Source organism: Dermochelys coriacea, chromosome 3 (assembly GCF_009764565.3).
Source record: "Dermochelys coriacea isolate rDerCor1 chromosome 3, rDerCor1.pri.v4, whole genome shotgun sequence".
Lineage (NCBI taxonomy): Eukaryota > Metazoa > Chordata > Testudines > Dermochelyidae > Dermochelys > Dermochelys coriacea.
Window position 1 is genome coordinate 2,148,155 of NC_050070.1, and position 12,722 is coordinate 2,160,876.

The 12,722-nt window shown below is 42.9% G+C and overlaps 1 protein-coding gene across 28 annotated transcripts in view; it reads right to left on the reverse strand.

Moving 5' to 3' along the window:
- The window catches only part of DTNB (dystrobrevin beta), a 412,789-nt gene that overhangs the window by 136,420 nt on the left and 263,647 nt on the right, over nucleotides 1-12,722 (reverse strand). For 21 of the 28 annotated variants that reach the window (XR_006279636.1, XR_006279635.1, XR_006279632.1 and 18 more), the window contains one exon: nucleotides 1,917-2,006. The exons of 6 other annotated variants lie outside the window; for them this stretch is intronic. Coding sequence is in view for 9 of the 22 variants with exons in the window: in XM_043509975.1 (XP_043365910.1) it covers nucleotides 1,917-2,006 (90 nt within the window). In the remaining 13 variants the exon portion in view is untranslated. The remainder of the gene's footprint in view (nucleotides 1-1,916; nucleotides 2,007-12,722) is intronic. One more of the 28 variants, XM_043509982.1, reaches the window with a different exon arrangement.

Consider the following 12,722-nt stretch of genomic DNA (forward strand, 5'->3'; position numbering starts at 1 on the left):
GAAACTGAAGCCAGACAAATTAAAATAGGAAATAAGATAAATTTTTAACAGTGACAGTCATTATCTACTGGAACAAACTCTCAAAGAAAATGGTGAATTCTCCATCTATTGATGGCTTCAAACCAAGACTGGATTACCTTTCTAGAATATATGTTTTAGCCAAGCACAAATTATTGGATTCAATATGGGATAACTGGGTGAAATTTAATGGTCTCTGCTACACAGGTCAGACAAGATAATCTAAAGGCTCCTTCTGTCCTTAAATTCTATGAATCTATAAAAGGAGAAGGAGTCATTAATTATTATTATTATTAATTGAGTGTGCATGAGTCCTGGAATGGCAGGCCACCTCCACCTATGGCAATGACTTTTGATGGTGTATAGAGAATCCCACCAGTTTATCGCAGACAGAAGGATGTAACCTGTACATGGGATTCTCGACTGCTGGGAGAGATCAAAAGCATGGATAGTGGAGGTGGAGGCTTCATCGCGGATGTGGAGGAGCACTCTCTCCTGATCAACTCTGCCAGACACACTGAGGGCAGAATTTATTTATTTTTAAAAAAACCCTGTCAATATGTTTTGGAAGGAGCAAAATCCTCCCTCTGAGATCAAGTGTTCCAACATTTTGCAATGTGGCAGCTATTAGCTACATCTAGTAGTTTCTCAAATCCCATGTATGTGCCTTGAAGTGCAGTCAATGTGACAGCCCCTCATCACCAGCTCCTTTTCATCTTAATCTGAAACAACTACATTAATCCTTTTACATGGGGAGTCAGGAATTCCTTGCTTGTTACATGGTGGACAGTGCTATATGCTGCTGGGTAAACAGGTGTTAGCCGAGAATAGTGACTCAACCTTTAGGGGGAATGACTGACTTCACTCAATGATTTGGAAAGCTAGAGCTTATCTTTCCCACATATCTGTGGGACAGAAATTGCTAAATGAAAGAATGATGGCATATGGCCTTCTTCCAAAAAGCTAAGCCAGTGGGCATGTGTGGACAGGTTGATGCAAAGCCTCCAGGCACATCCTCTAGGGTTCTGCACCTCCTCTTCCTCTCCAGCACAGATCTGTCTCTGTCAATAGATCATTAGGCCCCAAAGTGGGGTGGGGAAGACCTGCAGGCCAGGGAAGCAAAGTGGTAGAAAATAAAGTTATGGTGGAGTGAAGCCACCATGCTTCAGAGCTCTGGGGGAAACCTTTCTAGACCTCTCTCTTTATACAGAATCTAGATTTACAGATATAAAAGATAAATGCACACAGCCACTAATCTTAAATGAGAAGAGAGAGGATCTCTCCAAAGCACTTACCAAACTTCTCTCACACTGTTTAGGAAAGATAAAGGACTGGAGTTTTGAGACCATGGCATGTTACGTAAGTCATGCGTATGTGTATTTTCAGAATGATTTGAAAGATTCTGGACAGACGTACCCCAGTTGCATCTGCTGGGGCACATATACCCTTGAGTAGAGCAGTGAATAGGATCTAAAAAACAATGGTTTAGTGTCCATGGACCTCTATGCTGAAACCATTTTAGTGTTTGCCTAAAACTACCATTAAATTGTTTACAGTAACAAAGGTGGCCAGTTTTTAATACATTTTTAGGACTAAGTTCATAAGTGGAAAAAAAATTCAAGTGAAAGTTGCACAAAACCCTGAGAAAACTTTGAAGACACCAGAAATATGGTTTTGGTTTAAATAAAATTCACCCTGGGCTTGGGATAAAGGATGAAAAAAGCTCTGCACACCATATAAGCACCATGTAAGCTCTTAGTAAGACGCCTCAGTGGTGTGGAGTGTCTTGTGCAGACCTATTGGCTTGGGGTGACTTTCACCTCCCACCTATAAATCTCCCAAAGAAAACAGCATTATTGTCCCCAACCGCATTCCATGAAAGCTTTCCTAACACTAACCGTGTACCATTCTGTAGCCGGCTCACATATGTTGCTATCAGTGCATGCTCATCAGCTAAACGATTGGCAGTGTCCAGTCTGTACTGCAACCTAGTAGTAATGAAGGCAAAGAAAGCAAACAAAACATAAAAAATAAATATAAAGCAAATTATTGTGTTAACAAAACACACATAATAGTAATTAAAATGAATACAGATTGATGAACAGTTAAAAATACACACATGATTCAACAAGAGTCACATGAAAATGATACCTACTAACAACTGGGTGCTCACAGATATTGCCCCCAAATACCCTATCTTTCTGTGGGGTTCCTTCCAACCTGCATTGGAGTAGTTTCATTTCTGGAAGGCACACACATATCACAAGGATTTAAAGATAGCAAGTCATTTTAAAATATGTTTTTGCTTCTCAAATTTTCTGTGCCTGTGTAATTTTCTTTCGTTCCTGTATTAGGTATTCAAACCTGCTCTTTCAACATGACAATTCCAATTAATTCCTACTCTAGACATGTCCAGGAAGGCATTTGTTTTGGAGATATCTTTTAAAACATGACACCTATTGCTTTCAGTGGCAGTGCACTGGATACTCTGAAACCACAATCCACATTTCTGAGATACATAAGCTCTTTTCTTCTTTGTAAGGTACAGCTGGTTGCTATATAAATCTGCCTGAAGCATAGCAAGACCTTATAATGAAGAAGCAAAATGGAATTACCTTTGTAAACCCCTATGGGCAACAAGCAACCTTTCCAATAATGGGTATGTAACAAGAGAGAGAATTAACATTAAGCACTGTACAGAAAGAACTCTTGAGCAATCAATATATGCCTTTCTTTTGTGAAACCTGACTACTGTGAGATACTGAAAAGCTTTAATTTTAGCTCCCCATTATAGCAGGCATACAGTTGTAACCGCTATGCTGAAGATAGCTAAACAGTTTTCCATTATAACCTGTTTCATATGTTCTTACCTTTGTGAAAAATTCAGCAAAAATGGTTGAGCTTTTAAACTTGAAACGGACATAGTCCTCATTGAAGACTAGCACTTTTAGTTTTTTGGGGAAAAAAAGGTTTTAATTTAAAATATGATGATGTCCGAAAACTGTCCTGATCATGCATGGTAGATTTTTCACTCAGTCTCTAAGTGTATTGCACACGAGTGTGCAACTAAATTAACTGACAAAAAACTTTGTTAATGCAGAGTTAAGTTTGTGCAGTGGCATTGCCTACCTATAATTCCTTGATTATGTGGGCTGATCTGTACATATGCCGAGCCAGGCCCCCTATGCACACATCAGCCAGGCCTCTCCAACCATCCTCTAACCCATACAGTTCACTGCTGCTCCAGACGCCCCCTTTCCCCTGACCTCAAATAGGGATTGTTTGTACTTGCACTCTGTACTTTCTAGTTTTCAGAGGCTTAAGTTTAGCAACACTCCACATTCTAGAAGGCCACCAGGCACCAATGGGAAACCTTAATTCTGCATTTAAGTGCATGGGCATTTAATTCTTTGGTTTGAAAACAAAATAATTTCTTAGCACACCCATTTACTACAGCGCAGCTCTCTTCCTCCCCTGCCTCTGGCCCCTGGGCACTGATTACTCTGGCCACAGAATGTGCTGGCTGCATGCTAGTCCCTTCACTGCCTCTGCATCATCTCCTAAGCTCCTATCTCTCTGTCTTTCCCCAAACATCCTCCCCATAGACCGTGCATGACTCCCGCATTTGGGGAGGCTGGGTGTGAGCACTGGAAGCTCCCTAGAAGTGGGGGGGGGCACCTACACCCGAACCGTGGCTCCACTCCCCTGCTCTGCCCTGAGGCCCACCCACACTTGGACTTCTCCCCCTGAGGCCCTGCCCATGCTCCACTCTACTGCAGGCTTCACTCCTGCTCGTCCCCCCCCCCCCACACTACTCACTCCTTTCTTCCTCCTTCCCCAAGGTCCCCCTCCTGCTGCTCACGCCCATCCACCCCTGCGGGCGGGGGTCGGGGGGGTGCCTCAGGGGAGGGGATGGAAAGGCACGAGCGGCGGGCAGGGGGCCCTCAGGGAAAGAGGCAAAGTGGGGAAAGGAAGAGGAGCAGTGTGTTTGGGGCCACAGGGGAAAAGGACAAGCAGGCACGGGGCCACAGGGTGGAGCATGTGCGGGGTTATGGCCTGGGTGCCCTATTGGTAGCACTCCACCAGAGGGAGGTGACCCGCATAATCCTCCCCATGAAGAGACAGGTGTCAGCATGGGATGCACAGGTGGAGAAGCTGGAGAGCGAAGGCAGGAATAGTGCAGGGACTAGCATGGAGTCAGTGGGGACATGAGTGTAAGGATGGTCCAGTGGTTAGGAGTCAGGAGATCTGGGTTCAATTTCCTGTTCTGCAACAGACCCGCTGTGTGACCTAAGGCAAGTCATTTAGGTCTTGTCTACCCAGGCAAGTTAATTCAGATTCAGGTAGGGTGTGAGTTTAAAGTGGAATAGCTATTCCTGAATAGCTCTCTGTGTAAATACTTCTATTCCAGAATAAATGCCTGATTCTAAATTAGCTTAATCCACAAAGTGGATTAACAGTTAATCAGGAATACTATTCCTGAACAACTCTCCATTTGGACAAACCTCAAGTCTCTCCAACGAAGTTGGTATTCACCCACGAAAGCTTATGCTCCAATATTTCTGTTAGTCTATAAGGTGCCACAGGACTCTTTGCTGCTTTTACAGATCCAGACTAACACGGCTACCCCTCTGACACTCAAGTCTCTCTGTGTCTCATTTCCCTTTTGTAAAAAAGGAGATAATAGCATTTTCCTACCTCACAGGGATGTTGTGAGGATAAACATATTAAACGTTGTGAAGACTCAGATACTACACTGATAGGGACCTTGAAGTACCTATCACTCATGGACTGATTTGGAGGGAACAGAGCTGAAGCCCCTCCAACACCCCCACTGCACAGATCTAATCCTAACCTTTCCACCCTACTCTTTCCTGCACTGGTCCAACACTCCCCCTTCCTGCTTCAAAGCCCCATCCCCCTCCACCCTCACAACTGCACAGACTTCCCTACCACTCCTTCAACATTCCCTCCAACATGCCCATTGCTTCAAACCTCCCCCTACTCTCCTGCCACTCTAAGCTTCTTCCTGCACATCACCACTCTTTGTGCTTTCCCCATCCCCCAGCTTCACCCTCCTCCTTACCACTCCATGCATCCAGTAAGCTTAGAGGGACAATAGGGAAGTGGTGGGGCTCTGAGGTGTGCCTGTAACAGATGGAGGCAGAAAGGGGCAGGTAAGTGGAGATGCAAAATCCCTATTGTAGATCTGGGCCTAGTGTATGGGGAAGGTGTTCTGTGCATCAGTCTGGCAGCACAAGAGGCTCAGAGATGTATGAAATGGCCCATTCATCTCAATGAGGTGTTCTCTGCTCAGTGACAACACTTAATTGAGACAAACACAGCCTTAAACAACAACTCTGAGACATGTGAACAGATCCATTTATCTCACCAGGTGTTCTCATCCCCGCCTCCCCACTGCCAGTGCTTGTGAGTCTGTGACATGTACCTGTCTCATCACTTTGTGCTTGGTGCATGCTCTGACCAGGCCTGTTCTCAACTCTCTGTGCAGAGTGGCAGAGCTTCCACACTGGGGAAGGTGAAAGACACTCTGGTGTGCCACTATAACAAGAGTCAGATTGTGCTCTGCTGCTTTGAGGGTACCAACATACAAGATACACTCCCACCACTCTAGGTACTTATATAGCTCCCTTCACAACAGTATCTCAGCACATCACAGACATTAATGAAATCACGGACAAAACACTTTGTTAAGACACAGTTAAGGTTCTAGGTTACCTTCTACCATCTAGTCCAGTCCCCTGCACGGAGGCAGGCCTGGTGGTATATTTTCTATCTTTTGCCCTTTCAGAACATCAAGTTCAGCAAAACTCAAATGTCTGAAAACCAGGAAATACAGAGTTAAGGTACATATTGAAGCAACCTTAACTTTACCCCCCTGGAGCTGGCAATAGTCACTGGAATTATCTGCATGCACTTCAGCTGAATTCACTGTTAGGTGCAACTTGATTCCTTCATCAAGTAGTTGCTGAACCGACTAGAGGGGATGCCATTTTAGATTTAATTTTGGTGAGTAGAGAGGACCTCATAGAAGAAATGGTTGTAGGAGACAATCTTGGTTCAAGTGATCATGAGCTAATTCAGTTCAAACTAAATGGAAGGATTAACAAAAATAAATCTGCAACTAGGGTTCTTGATTTCAAAAGGGCTGACTTTCAAAAATTAAGGAAATTAGTTAGGGAAGTGGATTGAACTGAAGAACTTATGGATCTAAAGGTAGAGGAGGCCTGGGATTACTTTAAATCAAAGCTGCAGAAGCTATCGGAAGCCTGTATCCCAAGAAAGGGGAAAAAATTCATAGGAAGGAGTTGTAGACCAAGCTGGATGAGCAAGCATCTTAGAGAGGTGATTAAGAAGAAGCAGAAAGCATACAGGGAGTGGAAGATGGGAGGGATCAGCAAGGAAAGCTACCTAATTGAGGACAGAACATGGAGGGATAAAGTGAGACAGGCTAAAAGTCGAGTAGAGTTGGACCTTGCAAAGGGAATTAAAACCAATAGTAAAAGGTTCTATAGCCATATAAATAAGAAGAAAACTAAGAAAGAAGAAGTGGGGCCACTAAACACTGAGGATGGAGTGGAGATTAAAGATAATCTAGGCATGGCCCAATATCTAAACAAATACTTTGCCTCAGTCTTTAATAAGGCTAAAGAGGATATTAGGGATAATGGTCGCATGACAAATGGGAATGAGGATATGGAGGTAGATATTACCATATCTGAGGTAGAAGCGAAACTCAAACAGCTTAATGGGACTAAATCGGGGGGCCCAGATAATCTTCATCCAAGAATATTAAAGGAATTGGCACCTGAAATTGCAAGCCCATTAGCAAGAATTTTTAATGAATCTGTAAACTCAGGAGTAATACCGAATGATTGGAGAATTGCTAATATAGTTCCTATTTTTAAGAAAGGAAAAAAAAGTGATCCGGATAACTACAGGCCAGTTAGTTTGACATCTGTAGTATGCAAGGTCCTGGAAAAAATTTTGAAGGAGAATTTAGTTAAGGACATTGAAGTCAATGGTAAATGGGACAAAATACAACATGGTTTTACAAAAGGTAGATCGTGCCAAACCAATCTAATCTCCTTTTTTGAAAAAGTAACAGATTTTTTAGATAAAGGAAATGCAGTGGATCTAATTTACCTAGATTTCAGTAAGGCATTTGATACCGTGCCACATGGGGAATTATTAGTTAAATTGGAGAAGATGGGGATCAATATGAACATCAAAAGGTGGATAAGGAATTGGTTAAAGGGGAGACTGCAACGGGTCCTACTGAAAGGCGAACTGTCAGGTTGGAGGGAGGTTACCAGTGGAGTTCCTCAGGGATCGGTTTTGGGACCAATCTTATTTAATCTTTTTATTACCTACCTTGGCACAAAAAGTGGGAGTGTGCTAATAAAGTCTGCAGATGATACAAAGCTGGGAGGTATTGCCAATTCGGAGAAGGATCGGGATATTATACAGGAGGATCTGGATGACCTTGTAAACTGGAGTAATAGTAATAGGATGAAATTTAATAGTGAGAAGTGTAAGGTTATGTATTTAGGGATTAATAACAAGAATTTTAGTTATAAGTTGGGGACGCATCAATTAGAAATAACAGAAGAGGAGAAGGACCTTGGAGTATTGGTTGATCATAGGATGACTATGAGCTGCCAATGTGATATGGCTGTGAAAAAAGCTAATGCGGTTTTGGGATGCATCAGGAGAGGCATTTCCAGTAGGGATAAGGAGGTTTTAGTACCATTATACAAGGCACTGGTGAGACCTCACCTAGAATACTGTGTGCAGTCCTGGTCTGCCATGTTTAAAAAGGATGAATTCAAACTGGAGCAGGTACAGAGAAGGGCTACTAGGATGATCCAAGGAATGGAAAACTTGTCTTATGAAAGGAGACTTAAGAAGCTTGGCTTGTTTAGTCTAACTAAAAGAAGGTTGAGGGGAGATATGATTGTTCTCTATAAATATATCAGAGGGATAAATACAGGAGAGGGAGAGGAATTATTTAAGCTCAGCACCAATGTGGACACAAGAACAAATGGGTATAAACTGGCCACCAGGAAGTTTAGACTTGAAATCAGAGGAAGGTTTTTAACCATCAGAGGAGTGAAGTTTTGGAATAGCCTTCCAAGGGAAGCAGTGGGGGCAAAAGATCTATCTGGCTTTAAGATTCTACTCGGTAAGTTTATGGAGGAGATGGTATGATGGGATAATGGGATTTTGGTAAGTAATTGATCTTTAAATATTCAGGGTAAATAGGACTAATCCCCTGAGATGGGATATTAGATGGATGGGATCTGAGTTACCCAGGAAAGAATTTTCTGTAGTATCTGGCTGGTCAATCTTGCCCATATGCTCAGGGTTTAGCTGATTGCCATATTTGGGGTCAGGAAGGAATTTTCCTCCAGGGGAGATTGGAGAGGCCCTGGAGGTTTTTCGCCTTCCTCTGTAGCATGGGGCATGGTTGACTTGAGGGAGGCTTCTCTGCTCCTTGAAGTCTTTAAACCATGATTTAAGGACTTCAAAAGCTCAGACATAAGTGAGGTTTTTCATAGGAGTGGGTGGGTGAGATTCTGTGGCCTGCATTGTGCAGGAGATCGGACTAGATGATCAGAATGGTCCCTTCTGACCTTTGTATCTATGAATCTATGAAACTGTATCGAATGGAGGAATTAGTTGGAGCAGCTTGGCAGTGCTGTGATTGTGAGATTCATAAATGATCTGGAAAAGGGGTAAACGGTGCGGTGGCAAACTTTGCAGATGATACAAAAATACTCAAGATAGTTAAGTCCAAAGCAGACTGTGAAGAGCTACAAGAGGATCTCACAAAACTGGGTGACTGGGCAACAAAATGGTTGATGAAATTCAAGGTTGATAAATGTAAAGTAATGCACAGTGGGAAACATAATCCCAGCTATACATATAAAATGATGGGGTCTAAATTAACTGTTACCACTCAAGAAAGAGATCTTGGAGTCATTGGGGATAGTTCTCTGAAAACATCCACTCAATGTGCAGTGGCAATCATAAAAGCAAACAGAATGTCGGGAATCATTAAGAAAGGGATAGATAATAAGACAGAAAATATATTGCCTCTATATAAATCCATGGTACGTTCACATCTTGAATATTGTGTGCAGATGTGGTCGCCCCATTCCAAAAAAGATCTATTGGAATTGGAAAAGGTTCAGAAAAGGGCAACAAAAATGATGAGGGGTCTGGAACAGCTTCCGTATGAGGAGAGATGAATAAGACTGGGACTTTTCAGCTTGGAAAAGAGATGACTAAGGGGGGATACGAGAGAGGTCTATAAAATCATGACTGGTGTGGAGAAAGTAAATCAGGAAGTGTTATTTACTCCTTCTCATAACACAAGAACTGGGAGTCACCAAATGCAATTAATAGGCAGCAGGTTTAAAGCAAACAAAAGAAAGTATTTTTTCACACACTGCACAGTCAATCTGTGGAACGCCTTGCCACAGGATGTTGTGAAGGCCAAGATTATAACAGGGTTCAAAAAAGGCCTAGATAAGTTAATGAAGGATAGGTCCATCAATGGCTATTACCCAGAGTAGTCAGGGATGCAAAACTATGCTCTGAAGAGTCCCTAGTCTCTGTTTGCCAGAAGCTGGAATGGGTGATAGGGGATGAATAACTTGATGATTATCTGTTCTGTTCATTTCCTCTGAAGTACCTGGCATTGCCCACTGTCAGAAGACAAGATACTGGGCAAGATGGACCATTGGTCTGACCCAGGATGGCTGTTCTTATGAGGTGATCTGGGGGGCTGTGTCCCTCTGGATGTGTATGTGAGTGCTCTATGACCCCCTATGTGTGTGATCAAAGGAAAGAAGTGCACATGTTCTCTGAGAGATCCAGTATGCCTCATTTCAGTGCTGTGTTGTGTAGGCTGTGTCATTAGGAGGGCACATGGGTCTTCTTGCCATGGGGAAGTCAGCAGTTAGGGGAGAGAGGAGTGTGGTCTGTGGGTTTAACATCATGTGCATAAGACATACAAGAGTGGAAGGGGTTGTAAAATTTAGCAGATGTGGTGTTCTTTCTGTGAAACGATATATTGGAATTGGAAAAGGTTCAGAAAAGGGCAACAAAAATTATTAGGGGTATAGAATGGCTTCTGTATGAGGAGAGATTAATAAGACTGGGACTTTTCAGCTTGGAAAAGAGGCAACTAAAGGGGGGTATGATAGAGGTATAAATTCATGAGTGGTATAGAGAAAGAAAATATGGAAGTATTATTTACTCCTTCTCATAATACAAGAACAAGGGGCCACCAAATGAAATGTATAGGTAGCAGGTTTAAAGCAAACACAAGAAAGTAGTTTTTCACACAACACATTGTCAGCCTCTGGAACTCCTTGCCAGAGGGTGTTGCAAAGGCCAATACTATAACGGGGTTCAAAAGGGAGCTAGATAGATTCATGGAAAATAGGTCCATCAATGGCTATTAGCCAGAATGGGCAGGAATGGTGGCCCTACCCTCTGTTTGCCAGAAGCTGGGATTGGGTAACTTGGACCACTTGATGATAACCTGTCTGTTCATTCACTTTGGGGCACCTGCCATTGGCCACTGTCAGAGGACAGGATACTGGGCTTGATGGACCTTTGGTCTGACCCGGTATGACCATTCTTATGAAGCAGGCTGCACGTCATGAACATTTACTGTGTGGCAAGCTGGGCTGTAAATCTATAGCACTCCAGAGCGCTGCATACCACCCATCTGTGTGGACCCTGATGCTATGCATGAAAAGTTTCCCAGTGCGCATTGACATGCTTAAGGCCCTGCATTTTCAGTTTTTATTTCCTGGAAATTTTCAGTGTTTATTACAAAAATTAAAAAAATGGGTGAAAATCAGTGCAAAAAATTAACTTCATGGTTTTCTCAGTAAATATTTGGGATAATATTGGGGCACAGGAGAACAGAAATAAGCAATAAAGAAAAATGTAGGAGTCTTGAAAGTAAAATTAATTTAGTGCTGTGGTTTATTTCATGAACTATACATTAACAGTCCATACCCACGCATGTGCATGTGTGTGTGTATCTTCCACTACACTGCCTTATTTTAACAGACAGTCTTTCACTTGCACTTAGACTAATTTATTAACAACACAGCTACCTAACCTACTGGATATTCTTAACATAATCAGCATTTTCACATACTTGAATGGTCGAACATTCAGGTGCTAAAAAAAACCAGTAAAAACCAAGTAACAGCTTTTGTAAAACCTGGGAAGTTTTCAGTAAAAAAAAAAAAATTAAAAGCAGAAAATGAAGGACCTTAGACATACAGTACAAACACAGTTAGTGTGCAGCATGCTGAAGCACTGTAGATTTACAGCCCAGCTTGCTGCTAAGTAAATGTTCGTGTTGAGTATATGGCACGTGTAGGTAGCACCTGTTCAGTACAGTGCAATGGCTGAGAGTGAGTATGTGTTATGAGCATATTGGGGCACCACTCAAACAGAGTTAAAGTGTGTGGGCGTTTACTATAAGAAACAGTTATTAACCTTTCAATAACTGTTATTCTTCAAGTTGTTTTGCACATGTCCATTCCACCGTAGGTGTTTGTGCGCTCCAGTACACATTTGTGAGAGAGATTTTCCCTTAGCGGTACCCATTGGGGCAGATAGACCACCTTGTGGTACTTTGCGCACAGTGCACAGGCATAAAGGTGGAGTCCCCCCTTGTCTCCCTCAGTTCCTTTTCACTGGAAAAAGAAAAGGAGTACTTGTGGCACCTTAGAGACTAACAAATTTATTAGAACAATATAACAGTATCCCCGATAATGTCACGGCTAACCTGGTGGCTGAAACTCAAAGTTTCTTGAGCCCAAAAGTGATGGTCCATCATGTTCAGCTGTTCTGTGAATGCCAAAAGTAGTCGAATGTTGCTCCTATCCACATCAGACAACACATCAGAAACCTCTAAATCCTGTTGAGTTAGGAACTTCACAACTAACTGTACTGCCATTCACAATGTGCTCCTGACAAGTAGCAGAGCACTGGAGAGCAGTGCAGGATCCATTCTTTCAGACAGAGATGGTGGGGCAAGCAGAAAACAAGGGACGCTGAAAAATCCTGTGAACAGAAGATGGAAGCACATGGCCTTAGGCACAACCCTATCTGTAGAACCTGTTTCCTGAACAGCATTTGCAATATTGTTTCCGCAAATGGGTACAGAGTGCCATGCACTAGCTGGGGCAAATGGACCCTTTGGGCCCTGATCAGAGTCATAGTTTGATAGCTCATAGGGATATATATGAATCTCGAGAAGATATTTTGAGAACCAAAGGGGTGCAGGCTGCAGTAAAAGTTAAAAACCACTGCCCTACACACTGGCAGAGTGCCTCCTCCAGATAAGAAAGCACCCAAGATGGAGCAAAGAAGACATGTTCCGGGAGATGCTGCAATACTCAGATGCAGAAAAGAGGGAACGCAGGCAGTGGAGGGAAATCAACAGGCAGGACAGAAAAGAAAATGAGGGCTTCGTTAGGAGCGCAATTGAGAGGAGATAAAAGTTAGGGAGCGGCAAACCTAGATGCTGCAGTACCTCATAACGCTCCAGACAGATGCATGCCCGCCCTCTCTTTCAGCACATTCAGAACTCTTTCCCATGCCCTCCCCAAACTCCACCCGTGCATTCCTTTCTGCTTTCTGGG